Source organism: Lindgomyces ingoldianus (genome assembly GCF_010093535.1).
Source record: "Lindgomyces ingoldianus strain ATCC 200398 unplaced genomic scaffold BDR25scaffold_1, whole genome shotgun sequence".
Lineage (NCBI taxonomy): Eukaryota > Fungi > Ascomycota > Dothideomycetes > Pleosporales > Lindgomycetaceae > Lindgomyces > Lindgomyces ingoldianus.
Genome location: NW_022985162.1, coordinates 1,986,286 through 2,013,378, shown reverse-complemented (window position 1 = coordinate 2,013,378; position 27,093 = coordinate 1,986,286). Strand labels below are relative to the sequence as shown.

Genomic DNA, 27,093 nt, shown 5'->3' with positions numbered 1-27,093 from the left:
CGACCCCAAGATGGCACTCCCGCCTTTCTGTCACGGGCCAGCTGCCGACACATGCACCGCCTAAGCCTAGAACAAGACCACTGGGGCAGACAACAAAAGACACCAGCAGCCAGTGGCTAGCAGCCAGTCCCGTCCCGCCCCGCCGCTCCCATGTTTCTGCTTCTGCTTCCCTCACAGGCCGCCAGATGGAGCTTTGCAATATGCGCTCTGGTCGCTGAAGTCTCGGTGCGCGGCGAAAAACCCCCCGCTGTGGTCATCGTGTCCAGTCTGCTGCGCTTGGGGGCCTTCTCTCCTCTCCGCTGCACTGCTCCCGAACTCACCGCCCCGCTTCATCCAAGCCACACAACAGTGGCGCCGGGCACACCCACCATCATCCATGCCTGTCGCCGACCGCCGGTCCTCCACTAACACATGAAGATGAACTATAGCGTAAGAAATCGTAGCCGTGCAATTCTTACTGTCTTCCCGTCTCCATATTTGTATCGTAAATGCAACCCTTGGGGTGACGCTCGAGCTCTCCCCGCTCTCCAAGGTTAAATGTGTCACTGGACTGCATATTCTCCCACACTGGACGTCTAGGGTGTATGCTGGAGTGTTTCTCCGTCCTCGGTCGCCGTCCACCTTTGAGCCACTCGCACAATGCAAGAGCAATCGAGTGTCTGCAGGCTTTGGTGGGTCGTGGATCAAAACTAGAGTATCACGCAGAATCGAGGGTGGAGGTATCCATCGTGTATTGTCTACATGTTGCAACGCCGAACACTCGGTTCTGAGCCGACTTGGCATCATCCTTGGATGACCCAGCAAGTTGGTGATTCATTGGGCAGGTAGGCGAGGAGGCAAGCAAGCAAGCAAGCAAACAATTCACGTACCTTCTGTCAATACGCGTAATTAGGCTTGCGTTGGCAAAAAGCATCGCGCTGGCTCATACACTTCTTCGGACCCTCCCCATGAAGTCGTGGTCATACATCTGATAGTCATACAATTCACTCTCTCGTTCCTTGTGATAGCGCTCCCTTCTGATGCTGGTCCCCTATGATGCTGGTCCTTGACCTTGACGAAGCGTCCTCAATATGTGTTGGATATCTGCTGGAAATGCCCCTTGCTGGTTGTTCTGCTGGTTGTTCTGCTGGTTGTTCTGCTGGTTGTTCTGCTGGTTGTTCTGCTGGCTGTTCTGCTGGCTATTCTGTTGGCCGTTCTGCTGGTTGTGCTGTTGGCTGTTGGCGGTGGCAGCAGCATTAGGTTGACTTTGACCCTGATTCATGGCGGCGTAGTATTGGTGGTATTGCATTAATTGCGCATAGTGCGCATACTGTGCATACTGCGCTGGTGTAAATTGCTGCTGAGCTTGCGTTTGTGGTGGCTGCGCAAAGAAGGCGGGGTTGTAGTGAGAACCAGCAGGAATAGTTGGGTTTGCTTGGTATTGAAGCGTAGCTTGAGGGGCATTTGATGGCGCAGGCATGGGCCAGCTAGGGCCGTTGACAGCAGGATTCTGTGCATATGCAGAAGCATTGGTGGAACCCGCTGGGACAGAAGCTAGTGCTGGAGAAGGGTTGTATTGTGTATATGTGGAAGCATTGGCGGATGTCGTTGGGACAGAACCAGGTGCTGGAGAGGGGTTGTATTGTGGTTGTCTCCTAGATGAGTTCCCACGCGGGGGAGAGCGTTGCTGTTGTGGTCTTCCATGCATCTGGCCTGGCGATGAAGAGGCAGCTGGCCTGTTTTCCTGCTGCGGGCCATTCCTGGAGTGGTTCTGCTCTTGTCGCCTTCCAGGTCTGTCGGCTCCCCTAGAAAATCGACTGCCTGGGTTACCTCGTCCGCGGTCACCGCCATTGCCACCACCTCTTCCTCGGAATCCACCACGGCCTCGGTCGGGCCTGCCCCCTCGGGGACCTCTCATTCCTCTACGAACATGGCTTCGATCCTCTAAAGGAGCTCCCCTTCCGACAATATCCTCGAAATGTTCTGGTCTAGCGAGCGGTCTGTACATGCCTAACTCTAAGTCGTCGTCGTCGTCGTCGCCATATTTAAGCCCACCACCCTGATACTGCCCAGAAGTTGCTGGGGGAGGCTTGTCTCTAGGAATATTGAGGCCTTTTTCCTTGGGATTGTGGTTCTCCTCTGTCTTAGATTTCCACTTCTTCTTCTGTGCCCGCTTGTATTCTGCTTCCTTCTCGTCGTCGGAGAAGTCGACCTCGCCAGCCGGCTCATCATGCAAGTTCGAAGCGTCCGTGTGTTTTTGTGCCTTCAGTGGTTCTGTGTACACAAATTTCGAATGCTCATCGATGTAGTAGATTAGCGTATCTTTGTTGATCCCAAGTGTCTCAATTTCTGAGGTATCGCTGAAACCCAGTGAATATCTTGGTTCCTGCACGCGGCCGAGTGTCTCGGAAACCTTGCCAACTACGGTGCGATTTGCAAGACATAAGGGTGATTCAGACTCGAGGACTCGATAGTCTCCAGATACATTAGCCTTGATGACGACCAGGTTGTCCACAATGGATTCGACCTTCCCGAGCTCGGTGATCTTCATGTCGTCGGTAACGGTAATATCCGGTTTCTCATACTTCTCATCCAGTTCATTCTGAGTTCGGACTTTTGCTCTCGCGGTGGATTCTGGCTCATCTGCACTCTCCATCATCAATCTGCGGGCTTGTTCTTCCACACTGAGCAGTTCACCCTTGTCAGAGTCGCCACTATTATCGGAACTATCCTCGCTAGAATCACTAGATGAATCACTAGAGGAATCTGCCTCGGATGAGTCCAACTGCCATTCTGCCTCTAGATCTCCCTTATTAGCTTGTCCAGCACGAAGGAACTCTGCTTTTCCGTTGTCCACCTGCTCCAGAGTATGTAGCGGTGCAGATGCACTGTTCAACACAGTCGACCCTGTTTCGACAGTAGATGCATTGTTTGTAATACTTCTGGGCAGAATTTCGCCGTCTTTAGTGTGCTTAAACGGGCGGCTTGGCGAAGGGGTATTAGTGGAACTTTCTTCTGTACAAGTGTTAGCCCTGAGGAGTTTGTGGACTCTGCCGCGAGAGAGCGCACCATTATTAAGTGTTCCAGTCGACTCTACTGGGATAGTGCCAACCACAGAAGCCTTTCCCAACTCTGGTGGATGCTGACCGCCCACCATGGTCTCCATTGGCTTGGTTTCATTGTACAGCGACCCTGTATCTGAGATTTCGCCATCTTCTGAGAGTTCGCCTTCTTCGGCTTCCTCATGTTGAATATGAGCACCTGCACCATTGGGGCTATGGATTTGCGGCAATAATGATTCCTGCTTAGAGGAACTGCTCCAAGAACCGAGGCCAGGAATGTGCGATGAGGACAAGCTGGCTGGCGACGGCTCAACCGCTAAGGACGAAGAATGTTCCTCACGGGTGACAGGCGTGGAGGAAGGCTTGACTGGAGTGGTCTCGTAGAAATCGTCATCCATGTCATCGACTGGCGAGGCAGCTGCGTCGAGAGCTTCATTGTGAGGAGCTTCAAGGCGTACCCTCTTGGCAGGAGGCTGCTCTAGCGCGGAATTGTCCGACATACTGAAAGCTATTTCTTCCACGCAGCAAGAACGCATGTAACAGTGTTTAACTGCCTGTCCAGTGGCTGATGGAACCGGCGATGGATCAGGTGTCGTGAAGGTGACGGGTGTCGAAGAAAGAGAAAATGAGAGCAGGCCACTAGCTTGGCGCTAGTGCATTAGCGCACATTGGCATCGCACACCCCTGCCCTCAAGACTCGATCGTCTACGCAGTAGTGGTGCTAGAGCTGCGCGTTTCGATGCGCTCCAGATCCCACCCTCGCTGACCACAATGCCCTCTAAAGCCAGCTCTAAAGCTCGGTTGGTGCAGCCATCGTCGCCAAAGGTCGCTAGGTAGGGTCTCATCACTTCACTCCCGTGCTATTCTGTTGGTTGACCCATCACATCGCAGAGCAAGCGCGTCAATGAGCCCGCATCCTCAACTGGATCCTATCACTGCCTTCTACATTTTTCTCGCTGCCAATGTTGCTGCCGCCATCTTTTCCCCGATCCAAGACTGCGACGAAGTCTTCAACTACTGGGAACCTACGCACTATCTCAACCATGGCTATGGGCTGGAAACGTGGGAGTATTCCCCCGAGTATGCTATTCGAAGCTGGGCCTACGCTGGTATGCATGCGGTTGTGATATGGCTCGGTCATCTCTTGCCGTTCACTACAAAGGTGTTCGAATTCTACTTTCTCAGAATTGTCCTAGCTCTCCTCTGCGCAGCTTGCGAAACACGAATGTATTCCACCATTTCCAGAACTATGAATCCCCGAGTTGCAATATTCTTCTTGATGGCCATGATCTTTAGTCCGGGCTTGTACCATGCTTCGCCTGCGTACTTGCCTTCCAGCTTCGCCATGTATACAACTATGCTTGGGTTCTCGGCCTTTATGGACTGGAAGGGTGGAATGAGGACTGCTCAGGGCATGCTCTGGTTTGCCATTGGTGCTTTGCTAGGATGGCCTTTTGCTGGAGCCTTGGCTATCCCCTTCCTAGTGGAAGAAGCCCTCTTCGCGTCTATTACTGGGGAAAAATATGAAGTGTTTAGGAGGGTGCTCGACGGAACAGTCCGATCACTTATCGTCTTGGTATGTCATTATATATCCTAAGTATCTTAGCTTACTCTTCTCCTTCAGGCACTTCAAATGGCCATCGACACCTTTTTCTACAGGAAGATCGTTTGCGTTCCGTGGAATATCGTTCTCTACAACGTATTTACCGGAGGTAGCAAGGGCCCGAACATTTACGGTGTGGAGCCATGGCACTTCTACGCTCGCAATCTTTTCCTCAATTTCAACGCTTGGTTTGTTCTCGCCATAGCCGCGCTCCCATTGCTCCTTTTCCAACACACTGTTCGCCAAAGAGCAGTCTCGAAGCAAACCCTACTTCGGGGAATCGTTTTTGTTACGCCATTCTATTTGTGGTTTGCTATCTTCACTCTGCAGCCCCACAAGGAAGAGAGGTTTATGTATCCGGCTTATCCAGCTTTGGCACTCAACGCAGCAATCTCACTGCATATTCTACTTGCAAACCTTGGATCAACGGATCCACATGACCTTGCGAGTAAGATACCTACGAAGTTGAAGCTAGTCATTGTGAGTGGCTTTGTTCTTGGAACTTTGAACGTCGGCATCCTTCGTATTATTGGAACCATGACTGCCTATTCGGCTCCGTTGCAGGTCTATGCGCCGTTGCAGCAACCGGGGGTGTCGAATGCGGGCGATAACGTTTGCCTGGGAAAGGAATGGTACCGCTTTCCTTCTACGTACTTTCTCCCAACCCGAGTTCGAGCAAAGTTCGTGAAGAGCGAGTTTTCTGGTTTGCTCCCAGGCGAATTTAGCGAAGCAAGTGTTGGGTTCGGAATTTTTCCGGGTGCCTGGTTAACACCTCCTGGCATGAATGATGAGAACCGGGAAGACCCAGGGAAATACGTCAGTCTTGATTGTGACAAGAAATTCTCCTGGAAAATATTTGACATGAGAACAGGTTGATATCAAACACTGCCAGTTTTTAGTAGACTCACATTTCCCCGGCGCTTCGAGGTCGCCTTTGGAGCCTAACTATATTTCTGATTCGGAGAATTGGGAAAAGCTATCTTGCGCAACATTTCTCGACGCAAGTCAAACTTCGATTTTGAGCCGTTTGCTCTGGGTCCCGGACTGGGCTTTCATTCCCGAGCGATACCGTCGGAGGTGGGGTCAGTACTGTTTGCTGCGTCGTAAAAGCCAAAGTGGAAAAGGCCTACATTAGCAGAATCCGAGATGCTCACCGTGAATGAAGGGTTCTTTAACTCCATCGAATTAGAGGTGGAGAGATCTGCCCGCAAAAGAAGAGATCCAAATGTTGACAGCTTCAAGCTAAGCTTGATCGAGCAAACATATCCCCAACTCTCGGCGATAAACAGGAATTGACGACGCAAGTTCTGGAACCCCACACCCGCTCCCCTACCAACCTTATCGCAACATACATCGGAGCGCCTTTGTAGCAACACATCAAATATAACATAGCATTGAAATTGCTGTCGTTGTTTCTGTTTATCGGATAATGATCATTCATCTTCCAGCCTTTCCTTCCAATTCTCAGTCCACTGCCAGCGCTTGATCCCTCCTCATAAGTGGCGTGTGGAAAAGATATATTTGGCCTCGAAGACTCTGTGTAGCCTGCACACCTACTTGGCCATATTTATATCTCCTCGGCCTCAATATCTTCACTACTACATCGGTTTGCAAAAAAGATAGTGGAAATGAAGGAGTGGAGGAGGCACAATTGTGACGTTACAGAGCTCAATGCAACAGTGAAGAAGACCTTTATTGACTATAGGATGTTTATATACAGCTTACTGTCCTTTTTCACTCTTGCTTGGGCCGTAATGGTTCTCACACGCCGGTTTCGTAATCGGAAGGTCACACCACGGCCTAGCACCCCTGATCTCGAGAAACGCTCACCTTTCAAACTGCCACCCCGGAAGCCCGGAGGTACCGATTATACTCTCCGTGCGTATTTGGAATGACTCCCAACTTACAAATTCACAGTGTGGATTCCTCAAGATTTCAAGCGCCCTGCTGCCCCTCCCTATCCCGAGTGGTCCGTCGAAAACACAAAGCCATTGCCATATCGTCCATTTCGCTATGGACCCAAGTACAACGTGACCATGGGTCTACGTACCATGCACTGGGATGAGTGGATCGAGCTCGACAATCACTACATGAAGTTCCACGATCTCAAAGCCCAACGCATTGTTGAAAGAGGACCGAAATGCAGCCATACCGCGCCTGAAGCTTTTGATGGTGCGTGTGAGTTGGTGGAGGAGTTATGCGACTACCTGCCGCAGCGGTATCCCAGCCTATATCGGAAGACAGACGTTGGGATGGATAACATCGTGACTGGGGAGACGTTCAATATCGTTGAGCGGCCGTTGAAGGAAGACCCTATGCAGATGGCAGCACGCTTCGTACAAGACGACCTCGCCATCATGTTTGAGAAGCCTGATGGACAGTACTATCTCCTTGCTGGTTCCATTCTTCTCGCTGGATTTTGGCGTCTGGAAGACAAGCTTGGCATGCCCCTCTCTGAAATCCACACGAGCGGTGACGTCCCGCAGTTCAAAGAAAAGCTAGAAAAGGGAATGACGAACTTCTTCAAACGCGTGCAGCCCGACAAAGCAGTCCTGCGAAACAACTACTTCATTCAAGTCGACGATGCGCTCGCATGGAGCCACAGCATTGGCAGTGAGGACAGCGACGGCATTGGCTGGTTCACCGCAGAGAAGAACAAGGCGATCCGACATCACTGGTTCCGGAGCGAAAGACAGAGTTTGCGACGGTCTGTCCCTGTAATTTTCCTCCTTGCTTACGAGCAGCATGCTGACTCATGTCTGGAAGGCTTCCTCGTTCCGGTGGCGTTGTCTTCACTATCCGAACTTACTTCCATCCCATCACCGAAATATGCGAAGAGCCATATGTGCCGGGAAGGCTAGCGAGTGCGGTGCGCAGCTGGGGTGATGACGTGAGCAAATACAAGGGCAAGGAGAGATATCAGGATGTGTTACTCGAATATTTGGACCGAAAGCATGAAGAGCAGGTAAAGGACGGACTGGATTTGACGAAGGAGGAGGAAGTCAGGGCATACCCTTTCTAAGAGCATGGTTCAGGATAGGTGAGTCCGGAGGTTACTGGCTGTTGGGTCGGGTACCTGAATATTTCGGTATGTTGGACGGGCTTATGGCAGGGACACTACAGTTAGTGCTCTAGGATAACCTTTCTTGATAAATTTATGTTGTTGCGTGATACTTTAAATCTCACTGGTAAAAAGTGGCTTCAATGCGTTTCGCGATTTACTTTTTGAGTCAGTTTGATAGCATGTCGGAGAAATCGTCGCTTTCGGAATATGAAACTTCCTTAAGTGTCTTCTAGGCTTAATGAGTGATCTTTCGTGCTACTTGCGGAGCAGAGTGCAATTGGCAACATGCAGTACATCATGCTATGAGGAACGCGTGACAAGTATATGTGGATCGTCATTGCATCTGGGTCGCCGACCTTTCGAAAAAAGGCCTAAACTGAATTCTCCTATGTAAGAAATGGCATGCAGGAAACGGCCCGCATAATGACACAGTTCGAAGAAGGTGAGGAGAAGAATCACGGAACCCGACATAGCATGAAGATTGGAGAGGATTCAAATTTCAATAGATGTGGAGTTTATGTCATGCAGTAGTGGGTACTTGTCATGGTTGACAGGGTGAATCTGTCTTAGATGAGCACGGATCTTAGGTGGTGAAGTCAAGAGATTCTGCAGCTTGGATTGATCTCTGGTGACTGACCAGAGGGCGAGATCGAATGGAGAATGGGTCGAGAAACCTACTGCTAAATGCGTTGTTGCAGCTGCATTGTCACGACTAAGGGGCTGCAGTGGGTGATATGCTGGCCGGTACTTTTTTTGCTTCTGGTCGTACTAGCCGCATTTCTGGACGGTGATGCAGAGGATCCCCTGTCTCCAGAGTGTGAGGCGGACGGGGAAATGTTTATTTTCTGAGAAAAGGTCATTCTTTCTTTTGGGGATGACGTTGGTGGGCCAGGAGTAAATGTATTATTGTTGCTGACGGTGATCGATAGGCAATGGTCAGACATACAGGCGCGTACGCACTTGCAATCCCAAAGGAGCAATCCATCTTCATCCTGAGTGAGGAGCCGAGGATGATAGAGAGGTTGTTTATTTTTGTTTGACTGGGCGGCAAAATCATGGACAGGCTGTCTCGCCCTCGATCCATGGATGCCTCCAGGACCGTCACACTCCGGGCCTAGGAGTCACTAGAATCGCGCGTGGCTCGCCGGAGTGAAGTTTGTTACTGATCGGAGCCTCTGGGCTTCGGCTAATTGTTGGTGGTTGGTAGGTTGGCGAGTACTGAGCTGCAGCAGAGCAGACTTACAGGAGTGAGGGTTCTCCGCTCTTCACCACGCTCGCGACCACGACGGGCGCTCTGCATGCCTCCAATCGCGCCGCGCCGCTGCCGAACGGCTGCTGCACATGGCCAGCTGCTCAGCGCAAAATACCCGGCCAGTCGCCGGACGTGCTCAAGGGAATAAACTTCGAGGGCGGCACCCACACCGGCGGACCCTCGTGTTGCATTGACCAGGGGTGCGCCGGTGCTTATATGCCTGTTTCTCGCGGCTGGGCACCGCCGCCTCGTCCAGCGGTCTGCTGGCTGGCTGGCTGGCTATCAAGTAGCAGTGCGCAGCTCGACTTCACCCGTCGTCCTCCTCTCCTGCCTCGACCTGTCCCATATTAACAATGCCGCTGCAACTCGCGCATCCTCTTGCAGTCGTCTCTCATCTGACCGCCCTCCCCATGCCACAGTAGCCGTTGTCGTATTCCTGCGCGCCGGATGATGGGGCAGAGATGGCCTTGCCCGTCCTGCAGCAGAACGCTCTCCTCGGCACCCCAGACACAGGCCAGCGAGAATTGCTAGTACAAGCGCGGAGGACCCAGAATGTGAAACGTCGCGCTGGAGAATCCGCACAACGACCTACTGCTCCCCGTCGACAGTCTTTAAGGCGTGTCAAGGACTCCAAGGAAGAGCTGCGCACGAGAACCCGCACGCGAGGCCTTAGTAGTGCGACGGTCGAATCGTCGACTACCAGCACCACAACACCCTCGGGCGGCCGCTCCTTCACCGTGGCCAACATCAACCACGGCATCATCTACCTCAGGTATGGATATTCGCCACTGTCATTGCTGTGCTTGCTTCTGCCACGCCCCGTCGCAATTGGCGATGGAGGGCTCTCGCTCGTTCCACCTGCCCCCCCAATCTAGCGTCCTCCTTGGCTAACCACCGCCGTCTTCATGCAGGCCTGTAGTGCGCTCTGGCAACCAGCGCAGTCGTCCCTCACCCGATCCCTTCGTCTTCCCGCCCCAGACTCCGCCCGACAGCGCAACCCTCGACTCAAACGCTCTGCGGCCCCCGAGCAATGACTGGGAACAGAGCCTCTACAGCTCGCGCACTCCAACCCGCAAGGAGCCCGCTCCCCCCCCGCCACCTCGAGATGTGAAGACGGACGAGGATTCCAAGCAACGGCCCACCCAGCATACAACCCCTCCTCGCCCAATTGCCCACGTGCGCTCGCGATCTTTCTCAACGGCCGACGAGCACACAGTCGCATCGCAAAGCACCGAGCCTGGGACCTTCAAGGTGGTGATTGAGAGACCAGCATTTCGGCGTCCCAAGACCGCAGACACGGGCTCGCTCCCCGTTCTCCAGGTTCCGATTCCCCATTATCGGCTCGGCACTCCTCGTTTCAGTGCACGAGGCACCGCAATCCTCCGGAGTTCAGTGTACACGCGTGCATCGGGCACGGAAGATCTCAGGTCCTCCGTCTTCACACCACAGCGCGCTACGCACTCGTTCCTCTCGTCACGGCCGCGTTCCGAAGTGTACTCACCCGCCTTGCTCAACTACCGAACAACTATGGACCGCATGCCCTTGCAGCCGTCTACAACCCCTTCCTCGGCACGTGTCTCTAAAGTCCCGATCGGACCTCAGCTGTACGATGCTCTCACAGTGAATCCAGATGATCATGCTGTCGTCCGATTCTCGGCCTCGGGAGACATCCTAGCAGCTACTCCCTCTCGTCTTGTGGCCCATATAACATCTCCCAGTTTTCTAGACTACGAGCTGCTCTCAGACTTTTTTCTCACCTTCCGCTCATTTCTCTCCAGTCGTGATCTGGTGGCATATCTGATTTCACGTCTACGGTGGGCAGTGGACAGGCAAGACGACTTTGGTCGAATCGTGCGCGTGCGGACTTTCGTTGCGCTCCGACACTGGATACTAAATTATTTCGTAGATGACTTCGTCCCAGTCTACCAGTTGCGGACCTACTTCTGCGAATTAGTCAATGGTCTCTACCAGGATTTGAGAGCCCGCGCGGACGGTGGCGGGGGCGACATCAAGATTGTTGGCGAGCTCAAGAAATGCTGGAGACGGACATGCGCGTTGTACTGGGACCACGATGACGTAGTTGGTAAAGATTTGGCGGATGATGACCTCCTTGCAGGAGGTCAGGCTAGTTCACAGGCCTCGTTTGAAGAGATTATCCCTCCAATACCCTCCACCCCACCACAAAAAACTACCCGCAGCGCCAAAGTCGAAACCATCGGATCGAATCCCAGCGATCAATTTGCCAGCAAGCACATGGACTGGGCCCAGAGGGCTCGCCATACTCCTCAAAACTCTTTTAGCTCCCCTTACATTCCATCCTCGCATTATGAAGGGGCTCCAGTTCCCCATTCCCCAGCGAGCGAACAGAGTATGCAAGTCCTGTCATGTTCTATTCCAATGCGAGGTCTGAACAGAACAGAAGCAGCGAATGATGTGCCACTATATCCTCATCCGGTGCCTCATCCGGTCCCCCATCCCGTTCCTGCTCGGTTAGCGACAAGTCCACAGTATTCGGTGTCTATTAAGAGACCAAACAATAGGCCCTCTCACGCTCATAAGCGGAGTGGCAGTTTCTCAGACGCGTTAAGGGACCACAGAGCGCCTTTATCCATCCCTAAGAGTGCTGCTCCAGATGCTGCAATCTCCGCCGTGTCGAAGATGCCTGGTACTCTTGTGCGTGGTGGATTATTCCAACCCGGGTCACCCTATATCGATGTCAAGAATGGCGGCCTGCGTCACACTCGATCTCATCTGGAGCTTGAACCTGTGGATGCTTCAGCGGGCGATGTGCATGCACGCCCTGGTCATGCAACTAATCCTGGCATGAAGAAACTATTTGGAAGTGTTCGTCGTGCATTAAGCAGTAAACAACCTTCGGCTTCGACACCACACCTCCCAAGCTTAGTCCACCAATCACATCCTACTCCGTCTACCCGATCATCTAATCCAGCTATTTCGACGGCATCAGGGGGTGTTCACAAACGTCGGTATGCCCGGCCTCGCCCCCAGGTCCGTATTGACATTCTAGCATCCAAGGTTGCGGAGAGTTTTAAAGAGGCAGTAAAAGAGGAAATGAAGAATGAGAATCCACATGGAAGTGCGCCTGGTCTGAGTGGGTTTGAATTCGAATTTGAGAAGCGAGACACAACAACTACCGAGGAGCAATTGAAAGCGCCAGATCTCAAAGATCCTCGAATATACAGCAACGTTACCACTGGCAGCCGTTCGATCTTGATAGTTGATGATACAGGTGCCCCACCAATTCCCTTGATGTCAGGTGCTCTGCCCAGCCTAGAGACTAAAGGCGATCTTTCAAAATCCCAAGACTCTTTACCAGTTCAGCGCAATGCGTCAATTGACGAACGGCTAGCTGAATCAAATTACCCTAGGACTCGACATTCAGACCTATATAAAGACCCAGAGTCTGAGCCTGAACCTGAACCTGAGTCCAAGCCCTCGGCAGAATGGCGGCGAACTTCGCGTGACTCGATCCCGCGTACCGTTGTCACTCGAAGGAGGTCCCTGTCTGAAGGTCGAGAGCAAATGCATTCATTCCGATGGCGAGGGTCGACGAAAATTTCCATGGCCCGCTCAGGATCTTTGAGGAGGCACGCATCCTACAATAGTGGGTTGACAAGATACGGGCGAGCAGGAAGCGTTGCAACAAGTGTACAAACCATGTCATCGGACAACGATCCATTTTTCCTCGACCGTCATCCCCCTGGCCCAGCCGGCCCATCCCGCCAACTGCGACGCCGCCCAGGAGGTGACCTCCGCGCTGTGGATAATGTGCATGACCTTGAGCATATGCAACGCCCTCACTCAACTGGCTCAATGTCGAATCGCACCCACTCAATCGCCAATTCCGTTATTCTACATTCTGATCGTTACATCCAGCCAACTAGTGAACCCGAGAAACGTACCGATACTCAGGAAAATGGGGAGACAAAGAAGAAGCACATTTCTCTGGTGGCCACTCATTCATCCCAACCAAACCTAAGGCCCTCTTTCGAGGCGGAAGTGGCCAAGCTTGCTGCCTTACCTGATGATATTGATGATGACGGCGGGATTGAATCTGCTTTGATGAAATTAGAGGGAAGATACGAAAAGAAGAGCCCCGACCCCTCGCCGAGGATAACCATGGAACCTGAAGTTTACCGGCCAACCGGTACCCCAATGGACTACTCTGGCGCTTCTTCCGTTCGATCTAGAGAACGCTCTCCCCATACTATTGGTAATTCACAGACCGACGACGTGCTTCATCGACCGCTTGCTGTACCTGGAACGGAGGGTCAAGGCATGTATCGTCTCTCAGGAGAGAACTTCAATCGCAGAGTTCCAGGAGTAACCTCAGCTGCAGAGTCTGAAGATTCATATTCTTCAATTCCTCTCCTTGACCGCGGGCTCAGTGACATTACAACCTCGCAACGATCCCAGGCTCAAGACTCTATGCGGTCTTCGGCAAAACCCGCACCACTCAAAACTAATAGCTCCCTAAGGCGGCCTCAAGAACAAATTGTGCCTCCACTGCGATCCCCAAACTCATCCATTGAATATGTTATCGAGACGGACAGTATGAAGAGGATACCTCGTGACGGCACTCTTCCAAGAGCATCTGTACCTAGAGAATCGTTTTTGCTAGATGAAGATGAGGATCTTAGCGACATGACTGACGACAGTTCTGAGATGGCGGCTCGATCAGACAGCACAAGCCATGGTGTAAGAAGCTTCTTCGATGATGAACCCGCCACCGTGGACAATGACAAGGAAACCCTCCCAACACATCCTATGCGCCATCCACCTACTCCCCCGCTTACAGCAAATCGATTGAACGATGTGTATCCTCTTGTTGATACAACCTTTCAACGTGGACTTCCTACTCCCGGACTCTCACCAACCTCTAGAGTAACCAATCAACCATTCGGTCGTTCGAGCCAACCTCTAGAGCAGGCGATCGAATTGCAAGAGCTCAAGAAAGACAATACACCGCCACCCCCTGCGCATTTACCTTTCGTCTTAGCCTACGACTCCGAAACGCTTGCTCAACAGTTTACAATTGTTGAAAAAGACGCTCTAGATGAGATTGATTGGAAGGAGTTGATCGAACTTCGATGGAAGCAATCCTCGCCGCAGATTCGAGACTGGGTACAATATCTCAGGACCCAGGAAGCCAGAGGGGTTGATGTTGTGATAGCACGGTTCAATCTCGTCGTTAAGTGGGCCGTTTCGGAGATCGTTCTCACTGAAGCACTCGAGGAGAGGGCACGATGCATTGTGAAGTACATTCACATTGCAGCTCATGCTCGTCGACTCAGGAATTATGCGACCATGTATCAGCTCACCATCGCTCTTCTATCGACCGATGTCTCGCGACTAAAGGGGACATGGGCTCTCATTCCTGCCGTCGAGCAGCAGACCATGAGGGATCTTGAAGCCCTTGTCCAGCCGCTCCGCAATTTCCACAATTTGCGTGTCGAGATGGAAACCGCCACGGTGGAAGAGGGTTGTATCCCGTTTATTGGTAAGAGTACGCCCCCAATGCGCGTAATGTATAGGCTAACCGTGACGCAGGCATTTATACCCGCGATTTAATTTACAATGCTCAAAAACCTGGCTTCATCGATGCCGCTCCTGTTGACGGAGAACGACTTGTGAACTTTGAACGACATCACACGGCCGCCATGATTGTAAAGAGTCTTTTGCGCCTGCTCGAGGCTAGCTCCAAATACACCTTTAAAGCCGAACCAAACATCATCAGCAAATGCCTATGGATGGCAGCGTTAGATGACGAGGAGCTCACCACACTTAGTCGGAGGTATGAGTAATTTCTGATCTGGAAACGACTTCACTGCATTGCTGCATCGGCGAACATCAGCGAGCACATCATTCCTTTCTCGATTCTGTTTGATTCTCTATCGACTTTGTTAATATTCCGCCCTCTGGGCGAGGCAATTACCTGTCACGAGTTACGACACATTTTTCTTTTACATACACAGCTACTGTCTTGTCATTGTCAGTCTGGTATCTCGATTTCCCCTGGCTTATGAGCCATCCCCATTCATCAACTATAGACTTAATCGCTCACGCTAGGTGGAATATATGGGCTCTTTAAGCCTTGTGCGTTCTGTTTTTGTATTCCTCTCTCCATCACATTCTGGCGCTCTTTATACACCAGGAAGGTCTAGGGGAAATGAAGCAATGTCTTAGCGCGGTATGTTGAAGGATAGGCCTTGGAATTTTTGGTAGGATTGGATTTAGGCTGGGCGTTGACACTCCGGTGTTAGAGACAAGCCTGTTAGTATTAGGTAGTTAAGAGTAGTGATGGGATGAGGTAAATAGGATGGTATTAAGATGTTGAATGAATGTATTCAAGTCTAATGTGACGGTAGCTCGGCACAGACTTCATATAAATTAGTGTTGCAATGACTGTGATGGTGTAAAAATATTTTCAGAACTCGTATAAGCCTTCCGTGTCTAAATTCCACAAATGATGTCGCTATCTCTACCATATGCTCTCAAAGCAATCACCCTATTGAAGACATTGTTGGTCACCAAAACACTCAATATCTTCATCTGCAAGAACCAACTCAGTCAAAAGGATTTCATGGTCTTGGGAACTGAACAAATCTAAATTTATGCAACTGACTGAATCCTAAGTTGAAGAGAGGGTTTACTACCCAGAAGCCATTTGCTAGCATCCACTGCTCTACTTCTTAATACATCAACCCAGTGTGAAAGTGGGGATTATTAAGAGGCTAATTCGAGTTATAGGGTTTAAACTCTCACCTATAACGTTATGAGGAAGATATCTTGAGTAAACGAGGGGTCAATAACTTACTGCGCCGAATCTGCAGTCTTAATAAAGGAACCAGACAGATTCGGGCTGGCGTTTGAAGTACCGCGCGTCTAGGTACCATAATCCTAGTCGACTACTGTATGGTTGATACTTTGAAGTTCGTCGATTATCCGAACTACCCCTTCTTCTCCTCATCTTCCTCTCCGAGCATTTTACCAAATTTCTCGTCCGGATTTAGATCTTGTCCGTTCTTAGGATCCGCAAGCTCACCCCTTGATGACGTATCTTCTGACGAAAGTTCGAATGGATACTCCAGGTCGCCACCCCCACTCTCCATTATACTTTGTATATCCAGACTATCAAGATCCACCCCTTCATCCTGTAACTCCTGCAAAGTCTTCCCATCTAATCCCTCAACGCCCTCTAACGTGGCTTTATCCCCCTCTTCATTATCCCCCCTACCAATCTTAACCCAAGGACCGTGTATAGCGCCGGTCCCCGCTCCAATCAACCCGCCCAACGCTGTCGTCGGAATCGCTGCGACACCCCCAACTAGTGTCCCCGTCAGTGTTCCCACCACCGTCCCCAACCCCAACCCCGTGGCAGCGCCAATCCCAGCACCTGCTCCGGCTCCCTGCCACGCTCCGCTTTGGAGTCGCCGTGCAAGTTTCAATTGCGATTTTGCTTGCTTATCCAGCTTCTTAGCTTCCTGCTCCGCCTGCTGTCGTTCTTCTGGAGATAGTGACTCATCGTTTGCACGGGCATGTGCAGCTTCTGCAGCTTTAGCTGTCTGCGTTGCGCTTCGGGCGGATTCGAGGGCGTTAGAGAGGCGTTTCTCTATTTGCGCGGCCAAGGTTGATGGGAGGCGGTCATCGAGGCTGGAGAGGCGATCTTCAGCGTTTGGGAGCGAGGGTTTGAGGGGAGCCATGGTTGCTATGAGGAGTTTTGAGGGGTTGGAAGGGTTGGTTGGGGAAGATATACATGTTGGGTTGGCTACAGGTTTGATGGTGGTGGAGCTCTTGGACAGATGACCTAGTGACGTATGGACTGCGTCGGAGGCTGTTCATGGGGGACCTTCCGACTTTGTTTTTTTTACATTTTTTTTAGAGTATTTAGGTTTACCATTTTATCGTTGTCTGTGCAGTTTAGAAGGTGCTACCCTTCATGTCCTTCGTGTCTACTAGTTATAAGGATGATATTACACTTTAGAGATTCTCATTTCTCTGTCACCATACCTATCTCCATCGATAACTTCAAAAATTTCACCTTGATAGCTTGATTGGGTACACACTTGCGTATCTCTAAGCCTGAAGCCGCACTAGAGTCTTAATGGGTTACAATTCTGATAATGAAAGCTAATTGCGGTTATAGATTTGCAGGGGACAGAACGGTCAATGGCTGGGGTTGGTCCGCACGTGAGAAACCCCAGTGCACGGCCCTCGTTGAACCACAGAGATGTCTCGATGACCTTACAGATTAGACCCATTGCACTGCCTCACGAGGGAACAGGAAGGTACCCATTCGCCACACGTTAACATGGAACAAGACAAGCCAGTCGCATACCATCTCAAGGGTTTTGCATAACTACCTAAGGGCTCCATATTTGACGGACCTCACGACGTCATGGCTTCACATCGCTCTAAACATGCCGTCGCGTTTGTCGCAGTACTTACCTTGGGCCTCAAGAACCTCAAATGAGCGCCCTCCGGACTTCGTCTAGGCAGATCAAGATACTGTCTGCAAGTATGAGAGCGGCTCAAAGCCTTCCTTCAAGGAATTTCAGGACATTGGTGGAACCAGTGCCTCGTGGATAGATTCCCTCAAACACTGCTACCCAAGCATTGAACTAGTTACACTCCATGGGAATGCAATGCCAGTTTTTGACATCTCCCTTTGAACTGACTCGTGTCTTGCTGGTCGATATGCTGGCTATACACCGGGGATACCCATGTTAGAAGCATGAGCTTTTTATTGCGAGACCTGATCAAAGGACGGGTTTATCGATAATCTCGTGCTTTAACAAAGTTGGTTGGCAAGCATCCCTCTGCATTTGAATTGATGTATGACAGTTCTTGATCGGCTGCAACGCCATAGTCGTAGTCATCCAAGGCTGTAGGTCTATGGGGAATGTATGTAATGAACTCTAGGGGTGGCGTAAAGCTGACATCAATGGTCGCACAGATGTAATGACGGTGCGTGAGACGGCGTGGGAATGGTGTGTGAGATGTCAATACGGTTCGCACAGGCCTCCCGTTCCAAACCCCGGGAAGCGGCGCGTGGCTTGAGTAGGGCGCTTGGATTGGCAGATGACTTGTCCATCCTCACTTCCGCGTAAATCTTATGAATGAGAATGCCATTTCCTTTTAGACCGCCTTGTGGCCCGCAGCGCTGCAAGGCCCCCAATATGGCTGATTCGCATCTGCCTTCCTCACTCATCACGTCACATCATGTACATAGCTGAGCTAGAGACGCCCACCGCTCTTAGAGTAATCAAACGCTCGTAGTTTGCGTCCACCACATTGCCGTTGTCTCGTTTGCCTGCCCCTGACGCACTGAGCTTCAGACAAGCTTCGCGGAGCTTCAGAAATAGCTAGCTACAGCTATGGCTGCTCCAAAGCGCTCTAGATCAGATCCCCCACCGCCCATAACCATCGAAGACACAGCTTCGGGAGCCGCCCCACAGCCTTCCCCGTCGCCGACGCGTTTAACTGGTATGTGTACCCTCAATATGCACTCTTTAATTGCTCACAATGGCGGAGAACAAGCCCGGTCATACAGCGCCTACGATCCGCGCCAGACTCAAGCTTCGAATCTTCGGGACCGCCGTCAGAGCACTTGGGGACATAAGAGGAAGCCTAGCCCGGGAATTGAGTGGCACACTAAATGGACTAAGGACAGCTGGAGGGATGGGCGTGTGCTATTGGTTGACTATGTGGCGCGAGAGCATACAGAAGGGGGCCGGAGGAAGATCGTGGCTCAAGAGTTCTCTGATATTGATGGATTGAGAAGGTTCTATCTGAATGTAAGAGATGAAATGTCCGTGTGGGAGAAGACGTGCTAATACTGGAGGTAGCAAGACCTCTCCCAGCAAGCCGCGCTGAGAGTAATGTACGTCAAGCCTCAATTTGATAGCCTTAGTGTTCTAACATGTGACAGTCACGTCCAAAACGCCTCCTGGGCCACGCGCTTCCTGCTCAGAAAGTTCAACATCGATGCCTCAGACGATCTTGTAGGTACTACCTTCGGCCGCTGGGCGAAATACGAGAAGCCCCAGCGCCGCGGAGGTAAACCGTTGCTAAACGGGAAGACTTTCCGCACCCAACGCGACCCATGGAGAGGAATCTCGCGAACAGCATTCGGTCTGGATTACCTTCGCCACTATGCAAAGCACAAGGTCGCCAATTCCAGTTCCGGGATGAAGATGATGGAGCTCAACTACTTTGACTCATCCGACCAGCCCACGTATGGATACGATGTCTATGTACAGCGTCTTTCTGTCTATGTCCAGCGAAGTGAAGGCCCTCCTGGTTTGCCTGTCGACCCAGATATTCGAAATCCTTACAACGAAGAAGAGTACCAAGAATACCAAAGACTAAAACGGCAGTATGGCTCATCCGTAGATGCGAATGGCCACTACAAGGATAACTACATCCCCAAACTCCAGACGCTGGACAACGGCAGCACCATCATTCTGTTCGAGCATTCACAGTCCGGATCGGTGGAAGACACGTTGATAGGCGCGCGACAGGAGATTGAACAACGCTGGAGACGACTGACATTCTACTTACCAAAAGAGGACGCATCGAATGATGCCACCCTGGCAACAGAATGCATGGACTTTATATTAAGAGACATATTTAAAGCTTTGGCCTTCACGTGGGAGAAGTACCTCAACATTTGTGAAACCCACGTTAGCATTCTTGTAAGTCCCCCTTCCCCAGTCTCTCTCTGCTAAGCAAACCCTCATTCTTGCCTAGGAAGACAAAATCTATGACAACCCCAGCGATGAGAGCCGGGCACCCGAACTTTGGACAAACTCCTCTCTCTGGCTGAAAGTCGAACGCCTCCTCTACATCCACAGCGGTATAATCCGAGAAATGCGCAGCTACCTCCGCGAACTCGCCGAAGGCGAGGATCCCCGAGAAAACGACCTCTGGCTGGGCTCAGCGTCGGACGAGCTCGATAAATTGACTACCCAGTTCCAGGAAGGCGTTATAAAGCCCACAACTAGCCTCTCTGATCTCATGTACAAGAGCGTTGGGATAAGGGACGCTCGACACTCCCTACAGCTCGGATTGAGTATGTGGCGCCTAAGCTGGATAACATTTATCTTTTTGCCGTTGACTTTCGTGTGCGGCTTCTTCGGCATGAACGTCGATACCTTTGAGCCCAATCCATCCATAAAATGGTGGTTCATAACCTCGGTTCCGCTCATGCTCGTCGTCATCTTCCTCTGGTACGGCGTCAAACACACGCTGGCGTCCCAACGCCAAGACCCCCTGCGCCGGGGCGTCTACGAATCCCTCTTTCACACCCTCGCTAACGACCACCCTACCCTCTGGGGCCGTCGTGGCCCCAGGCCAGGAATCGTGCCCGTGGGGTGGTGGAGTGGGGTTAAGTGGCGGTTGATTACTACCTGGTTTGACCCCGAGCGTACAATTGCAGCGAAAGGCTACGACCCGGGGGACGAGGAACTCGGAGTCTGGAGTAGGGTGAAACGGTATTTAGTCAAACGATGGCTGGGTCGGATTACAGTGATGCCGTTGACGACTACCACGGCTGCGACCACGCAAATGGATCTCGAATCCGCGGGGATTACCCAAGATCTTGGGGCGGTGGGTGAGTTACTATCATTGGCTACGCCCATTGCGTTGGCAGATGCTGATCCCACGGCGGCGAGTCGCTTGCAGCAAAGGATTCCGATGGAGAGGTTGAGGAGTCTGAGTCCGACGAGGAGTGATGGGAGGCCTGGGAGTGGGGGCAGGACGAGTGGGGATGCAGGGAGCGGGGTTATGGTTGAGGAGAAGGGGGCTAGCGAGGATGAGAGGAGTGGGGATGAGAGTGATGGTGGCGAGAGGAGGGACAGGTCGTTCATGGAGAGGCTGAATGTCCCGTTGTACCCTGGGGGTGCAGGCGTAGTGGCTGGGGGTTTGTAGAAGAAAAATAAGGGATGGATGATGGATGAATAGACTGGCCATTTTTATGGTTAGGTAGAGAAAATATTTAGGGGGTAGACGTGTCTCTGCTACATCGGAGACTGGATTGATGGAATGCACCTGAACACCGCTTAGCAAGACCATATATTAGATATCGAAGCTCAAAACAAGTGTATGATTGTTAAGTTCACACACTTCCCATGCCCGAAGTTGAAAATTATGTTTGTTATTCGTTCGTCAGGATATCGAAGAATGTGTGAAGCATCATATAAAAAGTCGCCCGATCACGATTGAACCCACCCTACTAATTGCAGCCCCTACCCTTCCGTAATATTGTGTTGCCTCAGTGTAACTCCAATATCTCCAGTATCCAGTACGAAACCTAACCGTAGGCATGCCGTTGATGCACGCCCATAACTCCGTCTACATACCCATACAATAATATGGGGAACAAAAGGTAATAATTCCGTTCGTCGTAAAAGAAAAACTATGGAGTGATAGCTGATGGCCTGACGCCGTTTCCAACTACAGTCGCTCTGATTCATGAGCGGGCGAGGGAGATCCAGATTGATTACTGGACGAGGACGCCCCTGATCCCCTAACCCGGTTTGCTTCCCGCTTTGAAATGTAGTCTAGAGACAGGCGCGGGAATTAGCGAAGGTCGTGGGCACAATAAAGGAGCACATTAGATATCCGACTTCCCACCCATGACCTTGGCACCCTGAACTAGATTCATCTTTTGCGTCCAACCTGGAGCAGGAACCAGCTTGCGGACAGTGCGGACCTCGTCGGACGCGTAGCCTGGAATGCGGATGTTGTAGTTGCGTTCAAGGACCAGTTGGATGTCGCGGATATCGAGCTGTGGGGATTCGCGGAGCTTGGAAAGCTTGCACGAGGAGCTAATGACCGTGTCGACGAAGTCGTCTGCGAGCTGGAGCATAGCCTGGACGCTGTTAGGCTTATTTTTGTAGTATAATTGATATGGAGATGGTTACCTCTTCAACCTCAGGCGTCAGAGCCTCCTCACTACCACCTGTGACCTGGCGCACGAGCTCGTCAAGCTTGCGCTTGCTTAGGACGCGGTCTCCTTCGCCTTCAAGCTGAAATGGGGGGAGCTTCGCGATGACAGGCTGTCCCATCGGGCCGGGAGCACCGTTTGTCGGTCCGCTCATGGTGGGTCGTGCCTGGCCCATTCCGACTGGGGTGGGTTGTGTAACGTTCAGAGTGCGTGGGATCGGCATTTTTGGATTGTTCAGCTGTTCACGCTCTCGGCTTCCTGGGGCGTGAAAGTTCCCTTGTTGCCCGGTAGCCATGGGCGTGTTAGTGCGCTGTGGATCAGGGTTGGAATAGGACCTGTTTGCAGCGATAACGGCGGCTTTGTGCGAAAGTGGGACAGGCGGACCGGCGGGATTTGAGGTCGCTGATTGCGGGTGCGGTGAATTGCTCTGATGCTGCGCGTGCGCATTGGCTTGTTGTGGGTTGATCTGGGGTCGCTGTTGCTGGTGCGCAGGTTGTCCGGGCTGCTGGAATGACGTTGTTTGGCTCGGTTGCTGCATTTGCTGTGAGTGGGGAGCGGGCGGTTGTCGCAGAGGCTGTTGCTGAGAGACTTGGGTCGCTGGACCCTGCGTATTTTGCTGCTGTTGCTGAACACCACCACCACCGCCGCCTTGCATGTTGCCGAATTGTTGCGCCGGCTGAGGCGCGGGTCCTCCTTCAACCTTGATCTGGGGTTCTGGTTTCGCGACATTCTGCTGCTGAGACTGTTGATTTTGAGGCTGTGCCGCAGGTTGCGTTTGCGTTTGCGTTTGCGTTTGCGACTGCTGCTGTTGCTGTTGTTGTGACCTTCGCTGCTCCGACTCCAGCTTCCATTGAGCTTGCTTCTTCCTGAATTCCTCAACGTACTTCTTAGCATTGTTGTATTCCTGCTCTGCTTGTTGCTTCTGATTTATCAGCTCTTGAGGAACTTCTTGATTCAACTGTCTCCGTTGCTCCATCATATTCACGAATGCCTTGACACGATGTGTCGACTTTTCTTGTTTGTTCAAAGCCATGAGGTAGCTATTCCGGAAATCTTTGATCTTCAAGTCTCCTTCGGGGGTTCCTGGATGTGGGCCCTGCGGCGGCAGGTGGTACTGGAACTGCTGGACATGTCGGATGATGTCAGGGTTGATCTGTGGTTGCTGGCCGTTTTGTTGGGCTTGTGGGCGGGCCACGGGCTGCTGTTGGGGAGTCGACATCGTGCCTGCTTGCTGAGATAGGGGGGGGCTCGGATTCTGATTCTGGACCTGCGACTGCTGGTTCTGCTGCTGCTGTTGATTTTGGCTGGCTGGCTGGGGTTGCTGACCTGGAGGGGGATTCGACTTTGTTCTTTGGCGGTACATGCGCTCTTGATTTATCAGTTTTTGTGACCACTCCGCCAGCTTGGCGCGCGCCGTCTGGTGTTCTTGACTGCCTGCGGGTTTGCTCGAAATCAAGCTCCAGAAGTTCTGTAGGACTGGCCGGTACTTTTGCTTCTGGTCGTCGGTGAGATGATGAAGCTTAGCAACATCATCCGCTTTCAGCAGCTGCGCCCCCTGCGCTTGTCCAGCGCTCTGTCCACCCTGGGGTTGTTGGCTCATTGCTGGAAGGTGGGGACGCGGGGGGGGGGGAAGGCTTTCTTTGTGCCGGGGCTTGCAAGGCAGCGTTTCGAGGGCTGGAAAGGAAGAATCAAGGCGGCCACTGCGGGCAGCAAAGCTGAACTCCCGACAAAGTCGTTCTGAGTCTGTGAATACAGACGTCGATGGGCGATGGGACTTGAGGTGTGGGGATGGGATGAGATGTGAACAAGGGCGGGTGCTTGTTGGGGCACACTCTTGGCGTGACGGCCCATTGTTGTGCGACATCACGTGTCTACAGTCTTTCCATCAACCTTGGAAGGTACCAAGCTCATCCAGAACACACATCGTGCATATGTCATGACGACTAGCTCACTCGTGATAATATTAAATTACGAGGAGTGCTCAGACGCCTTCACTCTTAGAACTCCCTTTGCTTGCAATCGCTCTGTCTTTTGCATTTCTCACCTCCCATTCAAACTCTCTCAGCGCCCTCAGCTCACTTCCCACAAACAATCCCCCCATCAGACCCTCGATAACACCAGCGCTCAGGCCTAAGGAGCTGATGAACATCAGGATAAATGAGACGTAATTGTGCGGAGACCACCAGACAGCAACAAGACATCCGATGGTAATGACAAACTGGAGCACGAAATGCCCCATTCGTAACCGGCGCTGGTGCCTTTCGCGAGCGTCGTAGGCAGATATATCTGCCAGGATCTCATCGTACGTCTCCAAGGGAAGATATGTCTCCGGCAACGCCCAAGCACCATTCGCAATGGCTGAGGATGGCTCGGACAGACTGCGTGTTAATGTCGCTTCAACCGAGTAGTGGTCGCTAAGGGAGCAGTGTAAAGTCGGATGCCGCATGGTCATGCCGACATTGGCTTCCTTGAGCGCCCATTCGGCGCTGGGTTCTGCAGTAGTTGCATGGTGCTGCGCGCCACTGCTGAAGAAGATGTAGTCGAGTCTCTTCGCGCTAGGATCATCCACTGACGATTCAATTGTGATGTTCTCACCCTTGAATAGGCGTTTCTTATGAGCCTCGTTCCACCGCCAAGTGTTCAAGGCACTGTCGCAAGTTGCGCCGTTGGCGGTCATGTTGAACTCAGCGGAGGGCATGGGCAAGCCCCTGAGCTTCTCTACTTTGTCCTTCGCAGCTCCGACGGAGGAATTGGGATGGAGTATTCGCCACACATCCCGGACAGGCGAGTGTGTCTCAATTATGCGATGAGCGAGGGAAAGAGGCACCATGTTGAAGTCACCCAATCCAATGACGAGATGGCCCCGCTCGGCAGCGCCGCGCATGAGCTTTGCTATCTCCCAAGCTTGGGCTGTTCGGTGGCAGAGATACGAATCGAAGGGTTCAGTTTCGTAAGGGGCATGGAGCTGTTGTCCCGTTAGCTGCATTCGGTAGGTGTGCGCTCACACAGCCTGCAAGGACGATTACATGTGTGCAGAACACTTCGGCGACATCCCTCCGCGTAGGACCCATGCGTATCCGCGCACATGCAACGCCCTTGCCCACAAACCAGTCCCCACGATAAAAGGCGGCAGGACGTCCATTGAGCGGGTACCGCATCATGCTGCTCTCCTCGATGGGCCACCGTGACAGGATCGCAAGTCCACCCCCGAATATGCCACTCCAGTAGAATTTCCCATGCGGTAGAAGATGTCGCGTCTTTTCCCGAATAGCATTGTAGTCCTGTTGGGTCCAGCACTCCTGGAGGCCGACAATATCTGGCGGAGGGTCGGCAGCAGCTATTTGATTTCCGATTTCTGCGAGGCGCTCATGCCGCCATTTGGCAATGTATTTCAAGCCCCAGCAGTTCAATGACAGTATCCGTAAACTTGAAGGAGGATCTTTGGCGTGGTCGGCCATGAAGGGCGAATCTGGAGGGTCCTGCATATCATATGGTCTCCTTGAAGTCACAACACCTCCCATGACAGGGGTACTTTTGACCTGCTACAGGGGCCTGCATTCACCGCCCTTCAGTGACGGCGCGCTTGGCGGCAGAATATTTAGATTCAGGTCCGCGTCGCGACTCCCGTGCTCTCTCCGCATTCCTCCCACAAACCAAACCACTCAGCCATGGACGGCCACCGCGATTCTCCACCAAAGCGACAAAGAGATGACGAGGATGGCTATGACGAATATCCGCCCCGCAAGCGCTCTTCAGCCTCATTATCCCCATCAAGTGCATCCCCCCGGTATAGAATTGCGGAGCGTCCAGCTCAGCGGTACAGCAGAGCAGATGACAGTGATGACGAGCGAAAATATTACAGATCAAGGTCAAGGCCGAGGTCCGGGTCCGGGTCCCGCTCGGTAATAAGGCGCCGGTCTCAGTCCCCATCGTGTACTCCCACGCCGCCAAAGCCAACAACACTCGACTACAAACCGACGCTTATTCTCCACGGACACAAGAAAGGTGTTGCTTCCGTGAAGTTCTCGCCTGATGGTCGCTACATCGCTAGTTGCTCAGCAGACTGCACAATCAAGATATGGGACGCTCAAACAGGAAAGCTAGAACACACTCTTGAAGGTCACCTGGCGGGCGTTTCCGCCATTGCTTGGTCCCCAGATTCCAAGATCCTCGCATCTGGCTCTGATGACAAGACTATTCGATTATGGAATATCTCAACTGGCCAGCCTCACCCTACTCCGTTCCTAGGCCACCACAACTACGTCTATTCTCTTGCTTTCTCCCCCAAAGGCAACATGCTAGTGAGCGGCTCCTATGACGAGGCTCTCTTCGTCTGGGACGTCCGTGCTGCGCGTGTCATGCGATCACTTCCTGCACATTCCGATCCGGTTGGCGGTGTGGACTTTGTCAGAGACGGCACCCTCATCGTAAGCTGCGCCAACGACGGACTAATCCGGGTATGGGACACAGCAACCGGCCAATGTCTACGCACTCTCGTCCACGAAGATAATGCGCCTGTCACATCTGTGCGCTTCTCACCAAACGGAAAGTACGTCCTTGCTTGGACACTCGACTCCTGCCTGCGGCTGTGGAACTATATCGACGGGAAGGGCAAGTGCGTGAAGACATACCAAGGCCACGAGAACAAGAAGTTCAGTCTTTCGGGTGCTTTTGGGACATATGGAGGGCCGCCGCCATATCAATATGCCTTCATTGCATCAGGGAGTGAGGATGGCGATATCGTGTTGTGGGACGTCAGCTCGAAGAATATATTGCAGAAGTTGATCGGGCACACGGCTCCGGTACTGTCAGTGGATACCCACCCTACGGAACAACTCATCGTCAGCGGCGGACTGGACAGAACTGTCAGAATTTGGAGGTGCAAGGAAGACTTCGCTATTCAACCTCAACCACAGGATGATATCTTGCGTCAACTCCAGGTCTTGGCTGCAGATGGGGCAGACGCTTGAGCGCTGGTAGCTTTGATCTAAAGCTGTTTTATTGTGGCGCATTAGTAATGCCCTGAAGAGATCTGATCTACATGGGGAATATCTCCTTTTCTCTAGGGATGCTATTTTATGCAAGGAAAGCGAGAGTCTGTGTTTGGTTTAGATACCCCCTTTTCAGCATTGAAATGCAATAACCATCTTACAACAACCTACT

General features: G+C 52.1%; 9 protein-coding genes across 9 annotated transcripts; 4 read left to right on the top strand and 5 right to left on the bottom strand.

The window, feature by feature from the left end:
* Window positions 1-23: 23 nt before the first annotated feature.
* On the bottom strand, window positions 24-908 carry BDR25DRAFT_6379 (uncharacterized protein). Its single transcript, XM_033698856.1, has one exon. It carries the CDS (start codon window positions 784-786, stop codon window positions 172-174), a length of 615 nt encoding a protein of 204 aa, XP_033554846.1. The 5' UTR covers window positions 787-908; the 3' UTR covers window positions 24-171.
* BDR25DRAFT_6378 (NAF1-domain-containing protein) lies at window positions 909-3,641 on the bottom strand. Its single transcript, XM_033698855.1, has 2 exons — window positions 3,049-3,641; window positions 909-2,994 (listed from the first exon to the last, which is right to left on the bottom strand). Exons 1-2 carry the CDS (start codon window positions 3,575-3,577, stop codon window positions 1,031-1,033), a joined length of 2,493 nt encoding a protein of 830 aa, XP_033554845.1. The 5' UTR covers window positions 3,578-3,641; the 3' UTR covers window positions 909-1,030.
* A 116-nt stretch (window positions 3,642-3,757) lies between these two features.
* On the top strand, window positions 3,758-7,812 carry BDR25DRAFT_330601 (uncharacterized protein). The gene is made up of 6 exons (XM_033692547.1): window positions 3,758-3,874; window positions 3,933-4,617; window positions 4,666-5,460; window positions 5,516-5,759; window positions 6,562-7,351; window positions 7,411-7,812. Exons 1-6 carry the CDS (start codon window positions 3,813-3,815, stop codon window positions 7,664-7,666), a joined length of 2,832 nt encoding a protein of 943 aa, XP_033554844.1. The 5' UTR covers window positions 3,758-3,812; the 3' UTR covers window positions 7,667-7,812.
* Window positions 7,813-9,421: 1,609 nt separating this feature from the next.
* BDR25DRAFT_321139 (ras GEF) lies at window positions 9,422-14,785 on the top strand (the record flags this gene model as incomplete). Its single annotated transcript, XM_033691949.1, has 3 exons — window positions 9,422-9,732; window positions 9,872-14,481; window positions 14,532-14,785. The coding sequence occupies 3 exons, from the start codon at window positions 9,422-9,424 to the stop codon at window positions 14,783-14,785; spliced, it is 5,175 nt and encodes a 1,724-aa protein (XP_033554843.1).
* A 649-nt stretch (window positions 14,786-15,434) lies between these two features.
* BDR25DRAFT_348298 (uncharacterized protein) lies at window positions 15,435-15,658 on the bottom strand (the record flags this gene model as incomplete). The annotated part of the gene is made up of 2 exons (XM_033694390.1): window positions 15,435-15,546; window positions 15,603-15,658. The coding sequence occupies 2 exons, from the start codon at window positions 15,656-15,658 to the stop codon at window positions 15,435-15,437; spliced, it is 168 nt and encodes a 55-aa protein (XP_033554842.1).
* BDR25DRAFT_299727 (uncharacterized protein) lies at window positions 15,645-16,743 on the bottom strand. Its single transcript, XM_033689222.1, has 2 exons — window positions 15,799-16,743; window positions 15,645-15,746 (listed from the first exon to the last, which is right to left on the bottom strand). Exon 1 carries the CDS (start codon window positions 16,682-16,684, stop codon window positions 15,932-15,934), a length of 753 nt encoding a protein of 250 aa, XP_033554841.1. The 5' UTR covers window positions 16,685-16,743; the 3' UTR covers window positions 15,645-15,746; window positions 15,799-15,931.
* A 1,420-nt stretch (window positions 16,744-18,163) lies between these two features.
* Window positions 18,164-21,072, top strand: BDR25DRAFT_338695 (uncharacterized protein). The gene is made up of 5 exons (XM_033693298.1): window positions 18,164-18,467; window positions 18,516-18,778; window positions 18,830-18,864; window positions 18,913-19,678; window positions 19,734-21,072. Exons 1-5 carry the CDS (start codon window positions 18,359-18,361, stop codon window positions 20,910-20,912), a joined length of 2,352 nt encoding a protein of 783 aa, XP_033554840.1. The 5' UTR covers window positions 18,164-18,358; the 3' UTR covers window positions 20,913-21,072.
* A 44-nt stretch (window positions 21,073-21,116) lies between these two features.
* On the bottom strand, window positions 21,117-25,413 carry BDR25DRAFT_330598 (DNase I-like protein). Its single transcript, XM_033692546.1, has 5 exons — window positions 24,957-25,413; window positions 23,918-24,895; window positions 21,962-23,449; window positions 21,908-21,931; window positions 21,117-21,855 (listed from the first exon to the last, which is right to left on the bottom strand). The coding sequence occupies exons 1-5, from the start codon at window positions 25,386-25,388 to the stop codon at window positions 21,598-21,600; spliced, it is 3,180 nt and encodes a 1,059-aa protein (XP_033554839.1). The 5' UTR covers window positions 25,389-25,413; the 3' UTR covers window positions 21,117-21,597.
* Window positions 25,414-25,598: 185 nt separating this feature from the next.
* On the top strand, window positions 25,599-27,003 carry BDR25DRAFT_250466 (WD40 repeat-like protein; the record flags this gene model as incomplete). Its single annotated transcript, XM_033686069.1, has 1 exon — window positions 25,599-27,003. One exon carries the CDS (start codon window positions 25,599-25,601, stop codon window positions 26,898-26,900), a length of 1,302 nt encoding a protein of 433 aa, XP_033554838.1. The 3' UTR covers window positions 26,901-27,003.
* Window positions 27,004-27,093: the final 90 nt, after the last annotated feature.